The sequence below is a fragment of the Phyllobates terribilis genome, unplaced genomic scaffold (genome assembly GCF_046119375.1).
Source record: "Phyllobates terribilis strain yellow unplaced genomic scaffold, ASM4611937v1 Scaffold_3__8_contigs__length_932513732, whole genome shotgun sequence".
Classification (NCBI taxonomy): domain Eukaryota; kingdom Metazoa; phylum Chordata; class Amphibia; order Anura; family Dendrobatidae; genus Phyllobates; species Phyllobates terribilis.
Window position 1 is genome coordinate 464934527 of NW_027362763.1, and position 21826 is coordinate 464956352.

The 21826-nt window shown below is 43.7% G+C and overlaps 1 protein-coding gene across 2 annotated transcripts in view; it reads left to right on the plus strand.

Annotated features, from left to right (window-relative positions):
- Positions 1-19179: 19179 nt before the first annotated feature.
- The window catches only part of CRYBG1 (crystallin beta-gamma domain containing 1), a 431371-nt gene continuing 428724 nt past the window's right edge, over positions 19180-21826 (plus strand). For both annotated transcript variants that reach the window (XM_073675786.1, XM_073675787.1), the window contains exon 1: positions 19180-20002. In XM_073675786.1, coding sequence (XP_073531887.1) covers positions 19707-20002 — 296 coding nt within the window. In that variant the 5' untranslated portion in view covers positions 19180-19706. The remainder of the gene's footprint in view (positions 20003-21826) is intronic.

A 21826-nucleotide genomic window follows, 5' to 3' on the forward strand; every position in this document is an offset into this window, starting at 1 on the left:
GAAATCGGCTGTTGGAATCATCGCTTGCCGGAGAGGATGGCAACACAGGCAATCGGGTTGGAAGTACAGAAACCAGGCACTTCTCGTGGCACGACTTTCCCCACTGAATTTCCTCTCCAGACTTCCAGTCTAGCACTGGCTCATGAGCTCTCAACCATGGAAGATCTAATAGAAGGGGGTGAAAAATGTCATTAACCCCTTTACCCCCGAGGGTGGTTTGCATGTTAATGACCAGCCCAATTTCTACAATTCTGACCACTGTCACTTTATGAGGTAATAACTCTGGAACGCTTCAACAGATCCCCCTGATTCTGAGAATGTTTTTTCATGACATATTGTACTTCATGATAGTGGTAAAATTTATTTGATATGATTGCCTGTAACAGTGAGAAATGCTGTAATTGGCTGTTCAGAATAGGCCCGGGCCAGTGCGATGTAGTATTACTGACCGCATCAGAAAGGGGTTAAGCACAAAGAAGGCAATCTTCTCAAAATGGAGCGCTCCAATCTGTAGCGCTACTGGTTGTGTGACGACATGAAGAACTTCAGGGAGGTCCTTCCCCTCAACGGATTACACTGCCAACGGGTTCAGGAGGCATTGAACAGGAATACGGTACCGACCCACCACGGCCTGTTGTATGAAATTTCCTGCCGAACCGGGCTCAAGAACGGCAGTCTCGTTAAACCGGATTCCTCCACTGGACACAGAAGCGTTCAATGTTAATAGTGAAGAATCTCCCCTCTCCCCTAGGGATACTTCACCCACAGGCCCTAGGTTTAGGCGTTTAGGCCTCCTACGGCAATCCCGAATAAAGTGTTTTGTGCTACCGCAGCCGAAGCACACTCCCTTGGCACGACTATCCACAGGCTGCCACTCTGCTAGCCTTACTCGATCGACCTGCATGGGTTCGGCCATTATGGATGTATCAGGTGGCTGGAGAGGAGCAGTTTTTGAAAAGAGTGAGCCAGACATGCCAGTCTCTTTTCACAAGTCACCTCTTTGGTACGCTCTTGTAACCGAAGATTAATTCGGGTGGCCAGTAAGATTAATTCATCTAAGGAGGTTGGGATGTTACGTCCGGCCAACTTCTCCTTGATCCTTCCAGATAGTTCTTTCCAGAAGGCGGCTACCAAAGCCTCATCATTCCATCCCAGTGCGGACGGCAAGGTGCGGTACCGGACAGCTTACCGGCTGACGGGCACTTCTCCCTGACGCAGTCTGAGCAGGTAAGATGCAGTGGAGGAAGCACTATCAGGTTCGTAAACACCTTTCTGAAGGCTGCCAGGAATGCCTGGTCACAGGATCGCCTCTCTCTCACAAGGGGTTAATCGATGCAAGGGCTTCTCCACCAAGGTGGGACATTAGGAATCCCACCTTAGCCCGATCAGACAGGAACTGATGAGCCAAAAAATTCATAGTGCAGGGTGCACTGGTTCGAGAATCCACGGCACTGCTGAGGGTCTCCGCTATATTGTGGTGGAGCCGATAAGCAAGGTTGAGCAGGCTCAGCCGGAGCTGGGGCGGAAGAAGCGGCTGTGATCAAAGCATCCAACCGAGTAGTTACAGTCCTCAAATACGAAAAAAAAAATTCCTTCTGATCACACTGCCGGGAAAGTTCTTGGTACAGGTCCACGACCTGGGGAATCTTGGAATCAGCAAACTGTCACGCTTTAAGGTGGCGCACATGGTTTGTGGACCCACTATGCCATGAGCCAAACTTACCCTGGAGGGGCATGACTAAGCAGCAACCTTGGTCTTCGCTGGAGCCTCTATTGGTAAGGTCAGGCTTGTGCGGCAGGTAGCTGCCAGGTACCACTCCATGGTGGTTCTGGCAGTAGCTGCTGACCACAAATGGCAGAGACAATACTACGGGGTGGAACGGCCACTAAGAACAAGTTGAAAGAGGAGGGTCACTTGGGACAGGGTTCAGACTCGCTGGTCTCGAGTAACAGACAGGTACCGCCAATGCGGCCACGGGGTACAGGTACCACTGATGCAGGTTCAAGGCTCTGGCCCGGGTACTCAGCCCCCAGGGTGGCAGACAGGTGCCGCAGGTGCGGTTTTGGAATATGGACTAGACACTGGATATGGGACATTGGATACGTGACACTGGCAAGGGACGGGGGACCTGGCAACAAACAGTTGCTCACACTAACCACCTACTAACTATAGTGGTTGCTCAGGCCCCTCCCAATTGGGGAGGGTGCCTTTTATACAAGATGTCTCCCAGCTATCACTTCTTAAAGGGCCAGCGGGTGCACTCCGGAAATGTCCCAAGCCGATAGCTGGGAAGCAGTAAGTATTTAAGGCACCCTCCAATGCAGGGAGGTGCCTGAGCAACTTCTGTACCTTGTGTGTCTCTAAACTACTAGTCTGTTGTTAGGTCTCTGTTCCTGAACCCATCCTGCAATCCTGTACGCATAGCTGTCCAGTGTTCCTGAGCCCTTCCTGTCTGAACCAGCAGTTCTATCCAACCTAGAACCCGTTCTGTCTGAACCAGCACCAGTATCCATACTGCCAGTGATCCTAATCCTGTCCTGACCGACATTCGAAATCCATACCTGCGTCCCAGACTCCTGGGGTCAGCTGCTGCAGTATCATGGACTGCCTTGTAGTGGTACCTGGTGGCTCAAGCCTAACCTCATCACCAGAGGCTCTAGTGAAGAACCAGGTAGTTGCTTAGTTACGCCCCTCCAGGGTAAGCCCGGCCCATGGTGCAGTGGGTCCACACCCACCAGCGTGACACTTTATGTGGTAGAAGGCAATGAATCATCAGGAGAACTCTTGCAGGGTGTGCCAGTGATGAGGAGAGATAGCCATCTGCTGGCCAGGCAAAATCAAGTTGAATCAAATAGTGCCAGAAGAGTTGAAGGGAGAGCAAATTCAGATGCCGGACCTAATCAGGTGACCTCCAGGAAGGATTTCCTAGAAATAAAAGTCCAGCGCACCAAGCCACAAGGAGATTTGGCGCCAGGCTGCAGAGTGGAGCAGACATGCTCCAGGCATACCACAGAGCTCAGCGCGACAGGCCTCACCCAAAGGTCTGCGTCGCACAAGAGCCGGACACCACCTGATAAGCTCCGGACTGCTCACAGAAGTGTCCCGAGTTCTGCACAGGTTGATGAGTCAGGATCTGCGCTCTGTACTGAGTAAGTTCCCGGAAACCCGACGTCGCCTGTCAAGAGCCGAGGTCTGCATACCCTTACCCCAAGAGTGAGAGACTGCTGTTGACAGTCAAGCCAAGAAGAGCTGAGAGAGGACCATGACAGGAGAGATGCACCAGCAATAGCGGAGGAACCGCGCAAGTGAACAGGGCCGTCACTTCCAACTTTAACGTACGGTACCGGGGACATTTGGGATTAGGACTTCAGGTTGGGAGGTGGCCGGTTGGTGCGTGGGAGATCTGATAGACTTTATCCGGAAGAGACTTGCGGTCTAGCTGGAAGAACCGGTGACCCCCACTAGTGACTGTAGGGTTTAGTACTCACTCGGCTGCCATTGAGGTAGGCACAGGGAGCTTTTTCATTAGAAATCCAGGTTGGTATATTTTGCTTGCATAAACCGCTTAGGAGACAAACACAAAACAGCCTTTTCCTGGCACAAAACAAGGTATAACAAAACAAAACTCAAAAATAACAAGTCCATATAGCACGGCCTCATCCGTTTAAATGCAGTCCTTTTCTCTGCCTTCAGCAGAGTCTGAGCAGCACATGCAAGGTCTGCTCACCTTGCACAACACACAGGTAGACTGAGAGAGACGCAGCTGTCTTAAGTCAGACCTTCCAAGACCTGGACTGGAGGTAATAGAGCAGCTGATCCTACCCAGCTCTTTCAGCTGCTCGTAAAGCCCGGCCCCATAATCCGGAACCATTAACACCTCTCAGTACTATGTGTGCTGGAGCCTGCTTTTCTGACTTCTACATCACCGAGGCTTGGCACCTCGGGACACATACCTCCCGTCCATGACCTGTCCTGTTGCAACCTTACGGGACCTATAAAGAGAACTCACGTGGTGACTTCCCCGACTGGGTGTATCAAATTTTTGCAAAGAACTTTATTGTTTTTCACTGAAAATACGTCTTATTGTTATCTCAAGTTATTGTTTATTACCCTTGTTACTAACCCCCTTACATAATTGTGTTGTTTCATATAAAGTCGTTATATCAACCTCTGACTGTTCCCGCCTTGTGTCTCTGTGCGTTGCATTCCGACACCTGTGTTACATTTACATGAGTTGCTGTGGTTGCTAAACATTTTAAGAAATTGACTTCAGTGAATTAGAGGTATAGCCCAATACTTCCATGCATACAATGTAACACCATTGCTTTATTCTACTATTAACATAAAACACATTTCCTTGTCTACATACTGTACGCTGCCACTGAGCCTGAAATCTCATCAAGCATGTGGAGTGAACTGTACCTGCTATTTCTGTAACTCTTCTACATACTTCTTTGCATATTTTAAAATCATGAATTCACATTTGGTTCCAGGAACACATGCGTATCTATAATGAAAACTTGAAAACTTGTTTCAACTATTAAATGAATAGGGATAGGCTTACTGCAATATTTTATTTTGATTCCTAGAATTAAAAAAAAAACCTGGTAGAAAACAAAGAAGTAGATTTACTATGACTAGCATCTTCTTAAAATATAATGCACCCCATGTATAAGGATGCAAAAAATTCATATTAAATTTGTCAGGAAATGTAATGTACATCAGTGGTGGTGTTGATTTGTGCCAAAAAATGCACCATTTCCAAGTAATTTGTCAAAAATGAGGAGGCCAGGCCCTATCAGAGTATTCATGTCCACTTTTTCTAATTTTGATAACTATTTTTTTTTATCCAAAACACCATCAAATTCACCCAAAGTTTAATTATTTTTTTTTTTTTCAAATGAATGGTGGTAGAAAAGAATGCCTCTGTTCACAACCGCATTAGAGGATCCTCCATTGTAAATCCTGCCAAAGTCCACATGTTATCATCATTTATCATTTTATCTACATTTTATGAAATACCAGATAAAATGGTGCATCATGTTGCACTAACTTGAAAATTCCTGACACCATGATGGGAACCAGACTGACCCTAATATATCCGATGCCTCTAGTGTCTGGTCTGTTGACTTTTATTATTTTATTACTTTTTATTATATGGATTTACTTTTTCATTTTCGCTCAGTAATTATACACCGGGTGGTGATCACACAAAAGATCGTATGTACACAGGATTGTTAAAATCGTTGCCAGTATGAACATGTCCAGCAATCAAAGGATGACTGGTAAGTTGCTTGTTTTCGTTTTTATTTTGATCTTTCATACAAAACCCCTCATAACTATTGAAACCTATAACTGCAAGTTAAAGGGAACGTATTTGCCTGTAGAAATGAACCTTACGTTTCTTTACTACATTAGATCAAATTACTTAAAAATTCAGGTCTTTGTTTATGAATTCACATATTCTCATAAAATAAATACAAAGGTTAAGTCAATATGACAAATGGGCTCCTTGACAAGAATCTATTTTCAAGAAGTTTAGTTCACAAGCTGATACAAGCTGTGGCAATTCTTCCTTTTGCTTTTACTTACAAAAATAAAAAAGTTATTTTTCTACTAGATTGGCTGCAGAGCAATTCATTATTCATTTAAGCTATAGTTATGCATTATGTATTTACATTGACAATGTTTTAAAGGGATTTTTCCAGAACCTATGTTTTGTTGACCTATCTTATTACTGTTAGAATATATTAATGAATACTGAATATCGACCGCAACTGGGCCTGTGGGTGAGCATGACCCATTGGGGCCAGCACTATTTTTAACTGGAGTTGTGTCTGAGGACACACTTCCAGTTGAAAGCTTTTAAGGAGCAGAGAGTTACTGGCTCCCTGTATCCAGGCTTGGACTGGCCCACAGGAGAACAGAAGAATCCTCCGGTGGGCCCCCATGCAGGAGTGGGCTCTTCACTCCACCTATATGAGAAGTAGTTGGTAGTGATGAGCGAGCATGCTCGCCACTGCTCGGTACTCGCCCGAGCATCTCAGTACTCGAGATGCTTGGAGCTCGCCAAGTACTTTCGAGATGCTCGGGCGGGAGCTCGGGTCCCCGTCCTGCATGTCTGGCGCTATTTCGAGCACCATTCGTGCAGGGATTGTCTGCCACTCACTGTAATGCCACAGCCATGGTGGTTGTGGCATTACAGTGATTGCCCAAATCGATGGGAACAGTGCTCACAGTGAAACATGAAAAGCCGGCAATTCAGCAGCGGCATACACCAGTACCCGACAATTTATAAAAGAAAGAATAGAGCTTCACACATAGATTAGATAGATAGAAACATGTCCGTCACATATATAATAAGTACAGTGATAGTGTTGGTTACTGTACTTGTCATTTAGTGTTAAAATAAAGGATTTATTTAAAAAAAAAATTGGCGTGGGGTTCCCCGTAATTTTAGTCTCTAGCGGAGGTTAAGAAGACGGCTGGGGCAAATGTTTGAAGCCTGGGAAGGGGGTAATACCCACGGAGCTTCCCAGGCTACTAATATCAGCCCCCAGCTGAATACCTAGCCTTTACTAGCTATTAAATGGGGGACCCCTAAAAAAATGATGTGGGGTCCCCCCTATTTTAATAGCTAGCAAAGGCTAGGCAGACAGCTGGGGGCTGATATTAATAGCCCAGGAAGGGTGCCATGAATATTGGCCCCCTCCCAGGCTAGAAACACCAGCCGTCAGCCGCCCCAGAAATGGCGAATCCATAGGATGCGCCAATTCTGGCACTTAGCCTCGCTCTTCCCACTGCCCTGTAGCGGTGGCAGTGGGGTAGTAGGGCTGAGGTTGATGTCAGCTTATAATGCCAGCTGACATCAAGCCCAGGTTAGTAACGGAGAGGCGTCTATAAGACACCCCCATTACTAACCCCATAGTCAAAGTTAAAAAAACACCCAAAATAAAGTCCTTTAATTGAAATAAACACACAATTCTTTAATGTGCTAAATTAAACCATACTTACCGTATCGCCCATTGCAGCTGAAGCCAATGTCTTCTGCAATAAAAGTAAAATAATAAACCAACCTCATCCTTACCTTTCCATGGTTCCCAGGACGGCTTCAGCTCTGCTACATTGACATGACAGGCTGGATCGCAGCCGAAAGCTGCCATCCAGCTTGCCATGCCGCAGACACTGAGAAGCGCAGGCATGCTTGGCTCCTCAGTGTCTCGCTGTGACGGCATCCTGATGAGCCGAGTTCATGTCCAATGAACTCAGCTCACCTCATGCACGTCACTGACAGCGTGGGAGAATTCTCTCCCTTCCTGGGCTATTAATATCAGCCCCCAGCTGTCTGCCTAGCCTTTGCTAGCTATTAAAATAGGGGGACCCCACGTCATTTTTTTCTTTTTAATCAATCCTTTATTTTTTGGGTCCCCCATTTTAATAGCTAGTAAAGGCTAGGTATTCAGCTGGGGGCTGATATTAGTAGCCTGGGAAGCTCCATGGGTATTACCCCCTTCTCAGGCTTCAAACATCTGCCCCAGCCGTTTGCTTAACCTCCGCTAGAGACTAAAATTACAGGGAACCCCATGCCATTTTTTTTTTTAATCAATCCTTTATTTTAACACTAAATGACAAGTACAGTAACCAACACTATCACTGTACTTATTATATATGTGACTGACATGTTTCTATCTATCTAATCTATGTGTGATGCTCTATTCTTTCTGTTCTAAATTGTCGGGTACCGGTGTATGCCGTTGCTGAATTGCCAGCCGGCTTTTTTAAAGAGACGGGTGCATGAAAATCGGAGGGCACTAGTGTGTTCCAAGTGCCCTGCTATGTTTTTCATGCACCCTCCTATATACCCTGCCTGCCTGTCTGCCTATATATTCTGCCTGCCTGACGTTTAATTAAGCACTGTTCCCATCTATTTGGGCAAATTTTGACCTTTTGCAGACCGCTGGGGGGGACAGCCAGAAAAATGCTCGAGTTTCCCATAGACTTACATTGGGCTTGTTGCTCGGGTCGAGCACCCCAGTATTCCAATGTGCTCGACCCGAGCTTCGAGCACCCGAGCATTTTAGTGCTCGCTCATCACTAGTAGTTGGCACAATACATTTGTTTCACTATGTTCAGACAAGGGCATCATCTCAACATTCATTTAACAAACTACTCCGTTTATTATTATATAGAAAAATAGGTACATTTGTGAATGCGGGTAAGGTGATATTTGCATGTAGCTGAACAGTGGGCCACCAGAGTCAATGTTACTGGTGGGCCCTTAGCACCCCAGTCCGGCACTGCCTGTATCACAATTATTTTACAGCTGTGAGACTATCAGAGGCCCACAGATGCAGAATCCTGCGACACGAGCAGGGAGCCAGCCAGGAAACAGAGGAAGAGTACAGAGCTGCTCAGCGTGGGAGCAGGTACAGGTAAGAAATTGGGTTGTTTTATTCTTAAATAGTACAGCATTGTGAGGCAAAATGGGTGTCATATAGGAGTCAATATTATTGAAAAAGGGCCAGAATTGAGGGATATACTTTATTACTACAGTATATGAGGGCCTCATGGGGGACTTTTGTGTGGGGCCACATAGGGAAATATTACTACTATATTGGGTCACAAAGAGGGAAACTGTTACACCTGCATGGGGGCATAATAGGTGGACAATGTTACAGAATGGTTGCCACGATGGGGGCAGTTCTACTGTATTTGTAGTGTTAGGACAGTGATTTTTACTAATAATATGGTAGTGTTATTCGGTCACTATGTGGTGGTAATATGTGGTCTGGTCATGGTGTGGCAGTATTTGTCTTTTGTATGTGGTATTATTGGTACATTGTCTTGTTGAATTTTGTTCAGTGATTTTATGGGGATAATTATTATTCGGTAACTACATGACTGATTTCTACAAATATCCTTTGTCGTAGGGCAAAATTTAAATCCATACAGACCCTCCAGGGATGGGTCATTCATATCAGATTGGTGGTGGTCTGACACCTGACACCTCCCTGTTATTAGCTCTGTTGGCAGCTGGATGTAAACATTGAAGAGAGCTGTATTGAACATCTTTGTTTAATATCTGCTGCTGAGTACTCTAGATCCCCTCCTGGGCATCGGACCCCCACCAATATGATATTGATGACCTACCCTAAGAATAAGTCATAAATATTAAATGCCCAGAGAAACCTATTAACAATCATAAGTGGAGTCAAATAAAATATTAACTCTGTGTCCAGCTGAGTGTAGACAATAATCTATGGATAATCCCCCAGTCCCATTGTGCCATCATCAGCCACATACCCCTCTTTAGGTAATAAGGAAATTTTGACTTTCCAAATAATTTTCTAAATATAATAATTTTAAAGGGGCAGACAGTGCCCAAACGCATGCGTTGATCACTACAGCAGAATAACACTCCCTATAAGGGTATGTGCGCATGATCAGGATTGTAAGCAGAAATTTCCTGAGCGTTTCTGCATCTCTTGGCAAGAATAACGCTGGGCGTTTTTGACGCGTTTTTTTTTATGCGGTTTTGAAGTGTTTTTGTACATCAATGAATGCTTTTTGGAGCTAAATAAAGTTATTTGGTGGGACATTGCTTAAACCCTTGGATTATCGTCAGAACTGGGGTGAGTATATTGGTTAATTTAAATGATTTAAAGAATGTGTCTGTTGTATTTCAAATAAATGTTTGCTCTGTGTCTGTGTGTTTATTTAACTTTTTACTTTAATTAGTTTTGGTCATGAAAAGGTCTGATGGACACCTTGTCATAGCCAAACAAAAGAGCTGGGTGTCAGCTGATCCCATTCACCCAATCTTCATTAGCATTTGTATTCATGTAATTTCTGCGGCTGCTGTGAGCTGATAGTTTTAGCCTGGGAAGGTGCCATTTTCAAACATGGTCCCTGGCCATTTAATAACATCTCACAGCTGGTTCGTTAGCCGCTACATCCCCCCGATCAGCACTCAGCAGTGCTTTGGAGGCAGCGCATTTTTGTTGCTTCCAAAACGCAGTGTTCTAATGTCACACTTTTGTGGTGGGTAGATGTGAATCCACTGCATATAATGACACTTCAATCGGTCAAAATCTGCAGCAGAGACTAGCGTGTCCACTACAGAAATTGGCATGCTGTGGGTGAGTTTGAGTACCTGGCCACGGTCAGAAGCCGCTGCAGGTTTGACGCTGCGTGTTTATACTGCGTCAAACCCGCAGTGTCCAGATGTTGCGGTATAGTGGATGGGATCTCTAGAAATCCCATGTCCACTATGCGTGCATCAGAGGCTGCGGATCACCCGTGGACACTGACATGCAGCATGTCAAATTCTCGTGCGGAGTCGCTAGTCTCCGCAACAGAAATTTGACCACTTGAATGTATAGAATGCGGTAAATCCACATGGTTCAGTGAACACATTTACCTGCGTTCAATAGAATGCAACGTTTTGGACGCAGCAAAAAATATGCGTCCGAAGCGCGGCTATGTCCAGATCATGGGCACAGAGCCTAAAATTATGCTCCCGTGTCATTTTTATAACCAGCAGAGGGAAAGCTGACCACTGGGGGCTGATATTAGTAGCTGGGGAAGGGGCCATTAGCCAAAATTTTTCCCTGACTATTAATATCAGCCCACAGCTGTTTGTTTAGCCTTTACTGGCTAGATTACATGGGGACCCCAGAAAAAAATTGACATGGGGTCCCCCTATAAAATCTAACCAGCAAAGGCTAAACTACACAGCTGTGGGCTGATATTAATAGCCAGGGAAGGGGCCATGAATACTAGCCGCCCTCCGCAGCTATTAATATTACCCCATTACCCCAGTCCCAGAAATGGCGCATCCATAAGATGCACCAAATGTGACGCTTAGCCTCCGCTCTTCCAACTGCCCTGTAGCGTTGATGAGTGGGGTAATGGGGTAGGGGTTCACGTCAGCCTTGTATTGGTGGCTGATGTGAAGCTCAGATTAGTAATGGAGGCTAACTGTGTAGTAAAATTGTTAGAACCTTGCTCTTAGGTTTTTTCCTTTGCTGGTCACATGACCTTGTTGGCCTATTTAATCCTGCTCCGCCCTTCTGGCTTTGCTGGACTTCATTGTATAACTACTTTCTAGCTAGCCTGTGCTCTGTATCTAACTCTGTTACTTTGCTTGGTCTACGGACCTCTATGTTCTATATATTTTGTTTGTTCGTCTGTCTGCTACTATTTCTGTTAGGAGGTGTCCCATTTTCCTCCCAGTCCTTAGTACTTGTAGGGATTCCTTCCCCACATCTATAGGTCTCCGTACAGACTAGCTTAGGACTTTAGCAGGTCTGATCGCAGGATCAGGTTCCCTGTTACATCGTAGGGATTCAGCTGAGTTCTTTCGTAGGGACAGATCTCCTCTCTTTCCTTAGCTCTGGTAGCAGAACATAACAGTAAGTTCAGCCAAGCAAATTCTCTAAGGAAAGATTTTTCTGTTCCATCATGGTGTCGGTTCAGGATTTGGCTCATCGCCTGCAGGAACTCTCTCTGGAGGTGGCCGAGCTCCGTCAGCACGTGAGTAACTGTCCTGGAGCACATTTCTTGGAGCCTAAGGTATGTTTGCCGGATTTATTTTTTGGTGAACACCGAGAATTTTTTTCATTTAAAAATGCTTGCTTATTGTATTTTCGTTTGAGACCCAAGTCCTCTGGGGATGAATCCCAGCGCATAGGGTTCATAATGTCACTTTTGCGCAAAGAGCCTCAGGAGTGGGCCTTTTCTTTGCAACCTAGTGATACATGCTTCAGATCAGTGGATAGTTTTTTTTCTGCTTTGGGACTATTATATGATGATCCTGACCGTGTCGCATCAGCTGAGACTGAGTTGAGACGTTTGAAACAGGGATCAGGTAATGTGGAAAAATATTGTACTCATTTCCGTCGTTGGTCTACTCAAACAGGGTGGAACGATTCTGCTCTGAAAAGTCTATTTCTTGCTGGGCTCAATGAAAGGGTTAAAGACCTGCTAATTGCTTATCCTACACCTGAAGATTTGCAACAGGCTATGCAATTAGCTATACGGGTGGATAGGAGACTGCGTGCAAGGGTTAATGAGAGCAAATCCTCTGCTATGTCAGTTTATGGTTATGAGAATGTGTGTACTAACAGTGGTGAACCGATGGAGATTGGATCGGTGGCACCTCGCTCTCAAGAAAAAGACCGTAGATTTTTTGAAGGCTTGTGTTTCTATTGCGGAAAATCTGTTCATTTGATTAAAGGCTGTGAGCTTCGTATGAAGAAAGAAAAAAAAATGGTCAGTCATGCCCGTATTGCCTGTTTAAATTCCAAGGGTGTAATTTTAGCTGCTTCCACGATTGCTCAGGAAAAATTAATGGAATTTCGGGTGTTTGTTGATTGTGGGTCTACTCTGAATGTAATTGATGGGGGATTCTTGGAAAGACTCAATTTAAAACCCGAACCTTTATCATCCCCCATTGCTGTGGTTTCTGTGGATGGTTCCCCTTTGAAGAATATTACTCTCAAGGTCTGTGAATTTCCTCTCACTATTAATGGTGTTCACCATGAGAAATTGGATTTGGTAGTTTTGAATAACTTGCCTTCTCCAGTAATATTGGGATTGCCCTGGTTAAAATTTCACAATCCTGTACTGGATTGGTCTACCAGTGAAATTAAATCCTGGAGCCATAAATGTTATGACAAGTGTTGTAACTGGCGTATTGCAGCTTTGGATAGGGGAGAATTGCCTGTTCCTATTCAGGATTTGTGGAGAGTTTTTTCTGAGAAGGAATCGCAGGTTTTGCCTCCCCATAGAGACTATGATTGTTCTATTGAATTTGTCCCTGGAGCGACTCTTCCTAAAAGTCGTTTATTTAACCTTACTATTCCTGAGAGGAAGGCTTTGGAGGAATACATACAGACAAGTTTGGCCGCCGGTCACATTAGGCCTTCTAAGTCTCCTGTGGCGGTTGGATTTTTTTTTGTAAAAAAAAAGGACGGCGGTTTACGTCCTTGTCTGGATTTTCGTGAGATTAACAAAATTACTGTACGCAATCCTTACCCACTGCCATTGATTCCTGATCTGTTTAACCAGTTAATGGGGGCCAAGTGGTTCTCTAAAATTGACCTTAAGGGGGCATACAATCTGTTGCGCATGAAGGAGGGTGACGAATGGAAGACTGCTTTTAACACTCCTGTGGGTCATTTTGAGAATCTGGTTATGCCTTTTGGTCTTACTAATGCTCCTGCATTTTTTCAGAATCTTATTAATGACATCCTTAGACCTTTGATCGGCAAAAATGTGGTTGTGTATTTGGATGACATTTTGATTTATTCGCCGGATCTGGAGTCTCATTGGCGGAGTGTATGTGAGGTATTACAGTTATTAATGGACAATTCGCTTTTTGCTAAGCTGGAGAAATGTGAGTTCGCTGTACAGAGAATTAGTTTTTTGGGTTACATTATCTCCAGCGAAGGTTTTGAGATGGACCCGGTTAAAGTTCAAGCTGTACAGGAATGGCCTAGGCCTATTGGTTTGAAATCGATACAGAGGTTTTTAGGTTTCGCCAATTATTACAGAAAATTCATAAAAAATTTTTCTAGTATTGTCAAACCTCTGACTGATCTCACCAGGAAAGGTGCTGATGCGGTTCAGTGGTCTTCTGAGGCCATTGAAGCTTTTGTGTATCTCAAGGAGAGGTTCACCTCTGCTCCCATCCTTATGCAGCCTGATGTGACTAAGCCGTTTTTGGTTGAGGTTGATGCTTCCTCTGTGGGGGTTGGCGCAGTATTGTCTCAGGATAACGGGGATGGATTACATCCCTGTGTCTTTTTTTCAAAAAAATTTTCGGAGACTGAACTGAATTACGATATTGGTAATCGGGAATTATTGGCTATTAAACTCGCATTTGAACACTGGCGCCACTTCTTGGAAGGTGCGGAATTTCCCGTTCAGGTTCTTACGGATCATAAAAATCTGATATATCTTGATGCTGCCAAGCGCCTGAATGCCGGTCAGGCTAGGTGGGCACCGTTTTTCTCGCGGTTTAATTTCTCCGTTACTTACATCCCTGGTACTAAGAATGTTAAGGCGGATGCCTTGTCTCGCAGTTTTTCTCCCATAGTCGGTGCTGAGAAAGAGGAGAACATTTTACAAGAAGGTGTTGTGATAGCTGCTTTGGACTCCATTTTGGAAGATGAGATTCTTAAAGCACAGGAGAATGCCCCATCTAACACTCCTCATGGGAGGTTGTTTGTGCCTGGGACCTTTAGGAGAGATTTGTTTGTTGAGTGTCACGAATCTCGGTTGGCAGGTCATCCCGGAATCTCTGAGACCAAGAGACTGGTGGGTCGCAGTTTTTGGTGGCCTGGATGGCAGAAGGAGGTCATTAAGTGGGTGCGTCAATGTACTATATGTGCTAGATCTAAGTCCTCACATACTCCTGCTGCGGGGTTACTTTGTCCTTTGGAGGTTCCCAGTGCTCCTTGGACACATTTGGCTATGGACTTTATAACTGACCTTCCCCCCTCTGAGGGTTTTACTGTCATCTGGGTGGTCGTGGACCGTTTTAGCAAGATGTGTCACTTGGTTCCCTTCGTCAAACTGCCCTGCGCTAAAACTCTCGCTAAGGCCTTTGTCAAGGAAATTGTCAGACTTCATGGCGTTCCTACTGACATTGTTTCTGATAGGGGTCCTCAGTTCGTGGCTCGTTTTTGGCGTGCCTTTTGTGACAGGTTGGGAGTTCATTTGTCGTTCTCGTCCGGATATCATCCTGAATCTAATGGCCAGACAGAAAGGAAAAACCAGGATGTTGAGCAGTTCTTGCGTTGTTTTGTGGCAGACAATCAAGAGGGGTGGTCTGAGTTTCTGCCACTTGCTGAATTTGCTCTGAACAATCATACATCTTCTTCTGCTGGTTGTTCGCCTTTTTTTTGTTGTTCTGGGAGACATCCGTCGTTTGGGTCGTTCTCCAAGTTGGGATCTGCCGTGCCTGAGGAGGAGAATTTTTACGGTGATTTGGAGAGAGTTTGGACGGATGTGCGTGGTAATCGTCAGGAGGCCAACAGAAAATCTAAAGACTACTTTGATAGGAAACGACAGGAGGTTTTGTTCGCTGTTGGTGACATGGTTTGGTTGTCCTCTAGGAATCTGCGGTTGAGGATTCCTTCTAAGAAATTGGGTCCCAAGTTTGTAGGGCCCTTTAAGGTGCTTCAGGTTGTCAACCAATCTGCTGTTAGGTTGGAGGTTCCTACCTCCTGGAGAATTAATCCGGTATTTCATGTCTCTCTGTTAAAAAAAGCTGTTTTGTCGGATGGTGACGCCTCTGCCTCTGTTCCTCCGGTGGTGGAGGACGGGGAATATGAAATTTCTCGCATCCTTAACTCTAGACGGTATAGAGGTAGTTTGCAGTATCTTGTGGCCTGGAAAGGTTTCGGACCCGAGGATAACTCTTGGGTGAGGTCAGATGATGTTTCCGCGTCCAGACTTATCAGAGCGTTTCACAGGAGATTTCCTGATAAGCCTGGTCCTAGGGGATCCGGAGGATCCTCTTAGAAGGGGGGGTACTGTTAGAACCTTGCTGTTAGGTTTTTTTTTCCTTTGCTGGTCACATGACCTTGTTGGCCTATTTAATCCTGCTCCGCCCTTCTGGCTTTGCTGGACTTCATTGTATATCTACTTTCTAGCTAGTCTGTGCTCTGTATCTAACTCTGTTAGTTTGCTTGGTCTACTGACCTCTATGTTCTATATATTTTGTTTGTTCGTCTGTCTGCTACTATTTCTGTTAGGAGGTGTCCCATATTCCTCCCAGTCCTTAGTACTTGTAGGGATTCCCTCCCCACATCTATAGGTCTCCGTACAGACTAGCTTAGGACTTTAGCAGGTCTGATCGCAGGATCAGGTCCCCTGTTACGTCGTAGGGATTAAGCTGAGTTCTATCGTAGGGACAGATCTCCTCTCTTTCCTTAGCTCTGGTAGCAGAACATAACAGATACATTGTTTGCACAATTTTTAGGCAAGTGAGTATTTTGACCACATCATCATTTGTATGCAGATTTTCCAACTCCGGCGCTGTATAAACTTGAATGCTTATTGGATGAAGCAGATCAGGTGATGTGTATTTGTGTAATGAGGGAGGATGTGGCCTCAGGATATTAACACCCTTTATCAAGATGCACAGAATTATTAGGCAGCTTGTTTTCCTCATACAAAATGGGCAAAAAAAGAGATTTACCTGACTTCGAAAAGTCAAATTAGGTGTTACAGAGGGATGCTGCACTCTTGAAATAGATTAGATTTTGGGATGTGATCACAGAATCATCAAATGTTTTGTTGCAAATTGTCAAGAGGGTCGCAAAAAACGTGTTGAGAAAAAAAGACACACACATTAACATTAACTGACCAAGATTTGAGAAGAATCAAACGTGAAGAGGCCAGGAGCTCATTATCCTCCAGTGCTATCATATTCCAGAACTACAACCTCCCTGGAGGACCCAGAAGTACAAGGTGTTCAGTGCTCAGAGACATGGCCAAGGTAAGGGAGGCTGAAACCCGACCACCAAATAATATCTGAAGACAGATTTGTCAAAGGTTTTATGCACTGATGAGATGAGTGTGACACTTAATGGACCAGATGGATGGGCCTGTGTCTGCATCAGTAACAGGCACAGATCTCCACCTCCACATTCTCACTGCTATTCTACCATGTTCAGAAATCCCAATTTTGTGCAATTACAGTACTGAAACAATAGCAATTACAGTATGAAACTATTGCAACCAATTGCTGGGAAAATTTTGTTCCCATTATTGAAAAATTAGTCCATACAATATAATTCTAGAATGTGTAAAAAATGTAACTGCTATTTAAATTGAATTCTGGCACAATTAATTTTGCAGTATCGAGTCACTGGTTATAGCTACAAATGAATACTTCTTTATGTCACCTGCAAATTTTGAATCAGGTATCATTTACTTTGTTTTCATCTACTTCCCTAGAGTTCTGAATGACCAGATGTTGCTGCTCTGACTTTTTTTTTTGCCTTTCCCTCCGATATTGGTACCTTACTGCCCACTAATACACCAGGACAAAATGACAATGTTATTCAACTCCATCTTCTATAGAGCCAGGGCTGTGGAGTCGGTAAGCCAAACCTCCGACTCCAACTCCGACTCCTCAATTTCCATGACACCAACTCCACGACTCCGACTCCCTCATACATGGCTCATGTTTAAGTGATAAATTTACTGTAGCACAGATTCATGTCAGCTAAAAGTCTAGACCCTTAGATCAGGAATAGGACAGACATTTATAGCACATTTCATAACTTTCCCAAATTCTTATGAAAAAAATATTCCCCACAAACTGTATTGATCTATTCTACCCAATTTATTATATGTTTTAGGAGTTGGAGTCAGTCTATTTTATACCGACTCCGATTCTGACTCCGATTCCACCAAAATGGACACAAACTCCGACTCCACAGCCCTGTATAGAGCCCTGCAGCTGCATGAGCAGTACCAGATTCAGGCTGGTTTTAAGCTCCTGAATGTTAACAATAAAGATTTTTTTATTGATTAACATTGTCTTTAGAGATCTTGAGTACTGTGAAAAATTAACTCAAAAGTGTATTAGTGAGTTGCATCATTTTTCATTATTTTTTTTTTAACAGCCTTTGGTCTGATCTCAAGCCATGGCAACTTGATGGATGAACGATCTGTAGGAAGATCGATCTCGTGTAAGCCTAATAGGTCATGCAGGGTCTTCTCCGCCATTATCTTGATAGTATAAAGCCATCAGGTTGATGGTCTTCCTCTTCCTTTTGTTCCTTCTATTCTTCCCATCATGATGTCCTTCTTCAATGATTGCTCTCTTTGTATGATGTGTCCAAAGTAGGCAAGTCGTAGCTTGGTGATCCTTGCTTCAAGTGACATTTCAGACTTGATTTACTCCAAAATTGATTTGTTTGTTCTTCTTGCCATCCATGGTATTGATAACATCCTTCTCTAGCACCACATTTCGAAGGTGACAATGTTTTTCTTGTCTTGTTTCTTTATTTTCCAGGTTTCACATCTATATGTTATCACAGAAAAGATCAAACAATGTATGAGCCATGTCTTCATCGCCAGTGAAATGTTCCTCAATTTGAAGACTTTGTCCAGTGACTTCTTTGTTGATTTGCCCATAGCTATTCTCCAATTGACTTTTGGTGTCATCACTGCATCTTGAGTAATCATCGATCCGAGTAGGTCAAAGTCCTTTACTAGTTCCAATTCGTCGCTGTCCATCTCAAACGTGTCCTGGTCATATCTGGCAGTAGTCAATATCTTTGTCTTCTTTTTGTTGAGTCTTTGAGTCTTTCTTTGTGTCCCATATTCAAGATTTCCAGCTTGACAATTCATAATAAGTCCTTCATTCCATCTATTCTTGTTGTTATTAATGTTGTATCGTCTGTGTATTTTAAGATTGTTCATGATTCGTCCAGCAATTTTGATTCCTTCTTTCTTCTTCCTCCTTTTCATGATAAGCTTTACTTAAATAAAACCATAAGGGTATGTTCACATGTTTTTACAGTGTTTTTTTCTGTGTGTTTTTGTGCCTAAAAAACACTGCTTATTACAGTACTAGCGAAGTAAGTGAGATTTCTAAAATCTCATTCACACACTGCGTTTTTTTTAAGCTGCTTAGCGTTATTTTAAAACCACAATTCTTTCAGCATTCTTGTAACATTTTCCATCTGCTCAAATGAATAAAAAAGTGCAAGTAAAAACACATGGAAAAACACTGTAAAAGCAAACGTATTTTATGCAGCGTTTTTCCTGTACAGATTTTTTTTTTGGGGGCACAGAAAAAATCTGCAGTAAAAATGCTGCCTGTGAACTAGTAAAAAAAAACAAAAAATCTCTTCAAAGTTCCTTTAATCACTAGTAAACTGTAAGGCAAAATCCAGAATGACACGTCTGAGGTTTAACCTGACTTTTGTCACATATACCCAGTGGCTGTCTAAACAGAACAACATGAATTCCAAGTAAGCGGGACTCAGTCCAAAATCTCTGCCTCCTGTCAATGACTATACAGGTCCGGCAGCAATGCTAGCCAGTGGCTGCAAAGTCGCTTCTGTGGCACACCTCCCATCCTTCAGTGTCTGGTGACAGGCTAAAGAGCCTGGTAACCTGAGCCTTCAGGGAGACTCCTCCTCTGTGCACAGCAGCTGATCACACATGCCTGGTGCCTTCCCTGGTGCACAAACACTTATGTATAGAGACAACACAGGAGAGCAGAGGAACCTGTCCACAGCTCATCACCACATTTAGCTCCTGTCCTTCTCGGTGACAGGCTCCCCATGCATGGGTACATAGCAGGCGAGAGGTCCAGAACAACTCTGCTGTCATAGGACACCTGATACTTGTTTAAAGGTGCAACTGGTCGGATAATGGCGTTTACCTGATGGCTGCAGAGCACTAACATCTCATAATGGATCAATACAAGATCTGGCCACTTGGAGACCTTGCTTAATAGTGACTATTCCTCCATCGTGGAAGCTACTTTGTGCTTGTTTTGGAATAAGTCATACCTGTTTTTGGACTTGCCATATTATACTACTCAGACGCTGCTTGTCTATTCAGCTGGATTGTTTAATACTTTTTGAACTTGTAAACCCTTTGATTTACGTGATCGCAGTAATCTTTTTATTGAAGTATATAGTCTACCGGTGTGGCATTAGTAGTCACAATGGAGAAGGAAAAGAAAAGCCGTAGCTTTCGAAAACTGGGAAAATTCTTTAAGAGCAAGTCTGCAGACCCTGAGAAAGGATCTGATGAAGTCCAGACAAGAGAGGAACAGCTAGACCCTGGATATGAAGCCATTGTTAAGGAGCCACCTGCATCTGAGGAGCACACCTTACATGTGGATGTTTACATGGAGACAAAAAGAAAACCATTTGGTAGCTGGAGGCACAAAAAGAAATCTCGTAATTCTCTGGCTAGATCCCCACCTACGTCTCCAGGTTCCTCTAATTCCAGTGATAGGTAAGTCCCTGGGTTTGGGGAAGACATGTTCAGCTCAATCTGTGCGCCTGTAACCAGTGTCAGACCGGAGTGCCAAGGGCCTACCAGTAACGTTGATTCTGAGTGCCCACTGCTCAGCCACATGCCGATATTACCTGACCCTTATTCACAAATTTACCTATACTTCTATATAATAATAATAAACTGGGTATTTTGTAAAATGATTCATGAGATGGTGCCTTTGTCTGTACATAGTAAATCAATTACATTATGCCTCCTACTATTCATATAGGGGGGCGTGAGGCCCACTCCTGTGTAAGGGCCTACCGGGGGACTCTCCTGTTCACCTGTGGACCAGTCTCAGTCTGCCTGTAAATACAAGATAATGATAATACACTCTCTTGTGGTTTAGATTAAGGTAGCTATTGCTAATAATGAGTAATGTTTGTAGAATTTAATCCAGAAAAGATCCTTTGCGATATATTTATTATTACAATTCCATGCAGTTGATTTCTACAATGCCTTGATGGGTGTACAAAGAAGTATTGTAATCACATGACATTCCTGCCGACAGCATCATACAAAGAGTATAGGAGAATTCCTGACACACTTGAATGATTTTTGGTATTTTACAATAGTTGACATGTCCCAGAGCTCTAGTCAAGAATCTAGGACTTTCATAATACGTGAGGATGACTAAATCATGTTTACTGATACAGACAAAAGATTATCGAAGAATGTTATTTTTTTCTATCCTTATCAGTCACTTAGGATTCTGCTGTTTACTTAGATTTAATGGAGTCAAGGAAAACTGTGAGGGCATATAACAATTTTACAAAACAAGGCCTGCCCCGTGCCATTGTGCCACCTTTGCAGATATGGGTGCCATAGTTTAGACTGTTTGGTAAAGGCAGCGACTGGCAAAATGTAACAAAATGTAAACAGTGGCAGGTTCAATAGAAAAGGTTGGCGAAGCAACGTGTGACCTGACAGTGGCACTACACTTAGCCAATGGCCTCTACCTGCCTGTATAACCAACCGCCTGCTGCTATATCTTGGCATGCTGGCACATTTCGGAAGTAGTGTTGCTTAGCTAACCTCTATAATTGGCATGCCAATGAGTGAATGTAAGTAAACACAATAGCCGCCATTCTCAGCCACGTGTTGTGAATATAAACACCGCTTATACAAGCCAAACAATGGATGCGCTACTGGGAAATAAAGGCAATGACAGAGTCAGCTCTTTCCTTTATCTACAATTATAGATCACAATCTATTATAGAACATAATTAATAGCTCAATTTATTTTCTTAAATGAGTGCGTCATTTTGTCTTTCTGATCAGCATTGGTTGAAATTTAGTAATACATTAATCATAATATTATATTATTTCATTGTACGTATAGAAGGGACAGCTCAAGATCATCAGGTACAGCTGGAGTTCTCAGGTTACCAGGATTCTAGCAATCCTGTATCCCATCACAACTGAGCATTCATCTCCTACTGTGAGCATCCAGCATGATCTGCTCTGCTGTTACTGCTTCATACTAGGGCAACAGATAATGCATAAAAATCATTAAAGACTATACTGATGATCTGTCCGCACAGATATTCAATGCTCGCAGAACGATCGTACTATCATGTTATCGGCAGCACATCATCTAGCTTGCCTAAAAATTATCGCCCTCATTGAACAAACAGTTTGCTCGTTTTTCGGATGCTTGCCGGCTTATTGAGACACGTCGATAGTCATAAACAAGCTTTCAGAAGAACTCTCATTCCCTGATTGGCCTGTCTAAATGGACCTTTAGATCAATGCCAATCTTCATTATTTTCATATCATAAA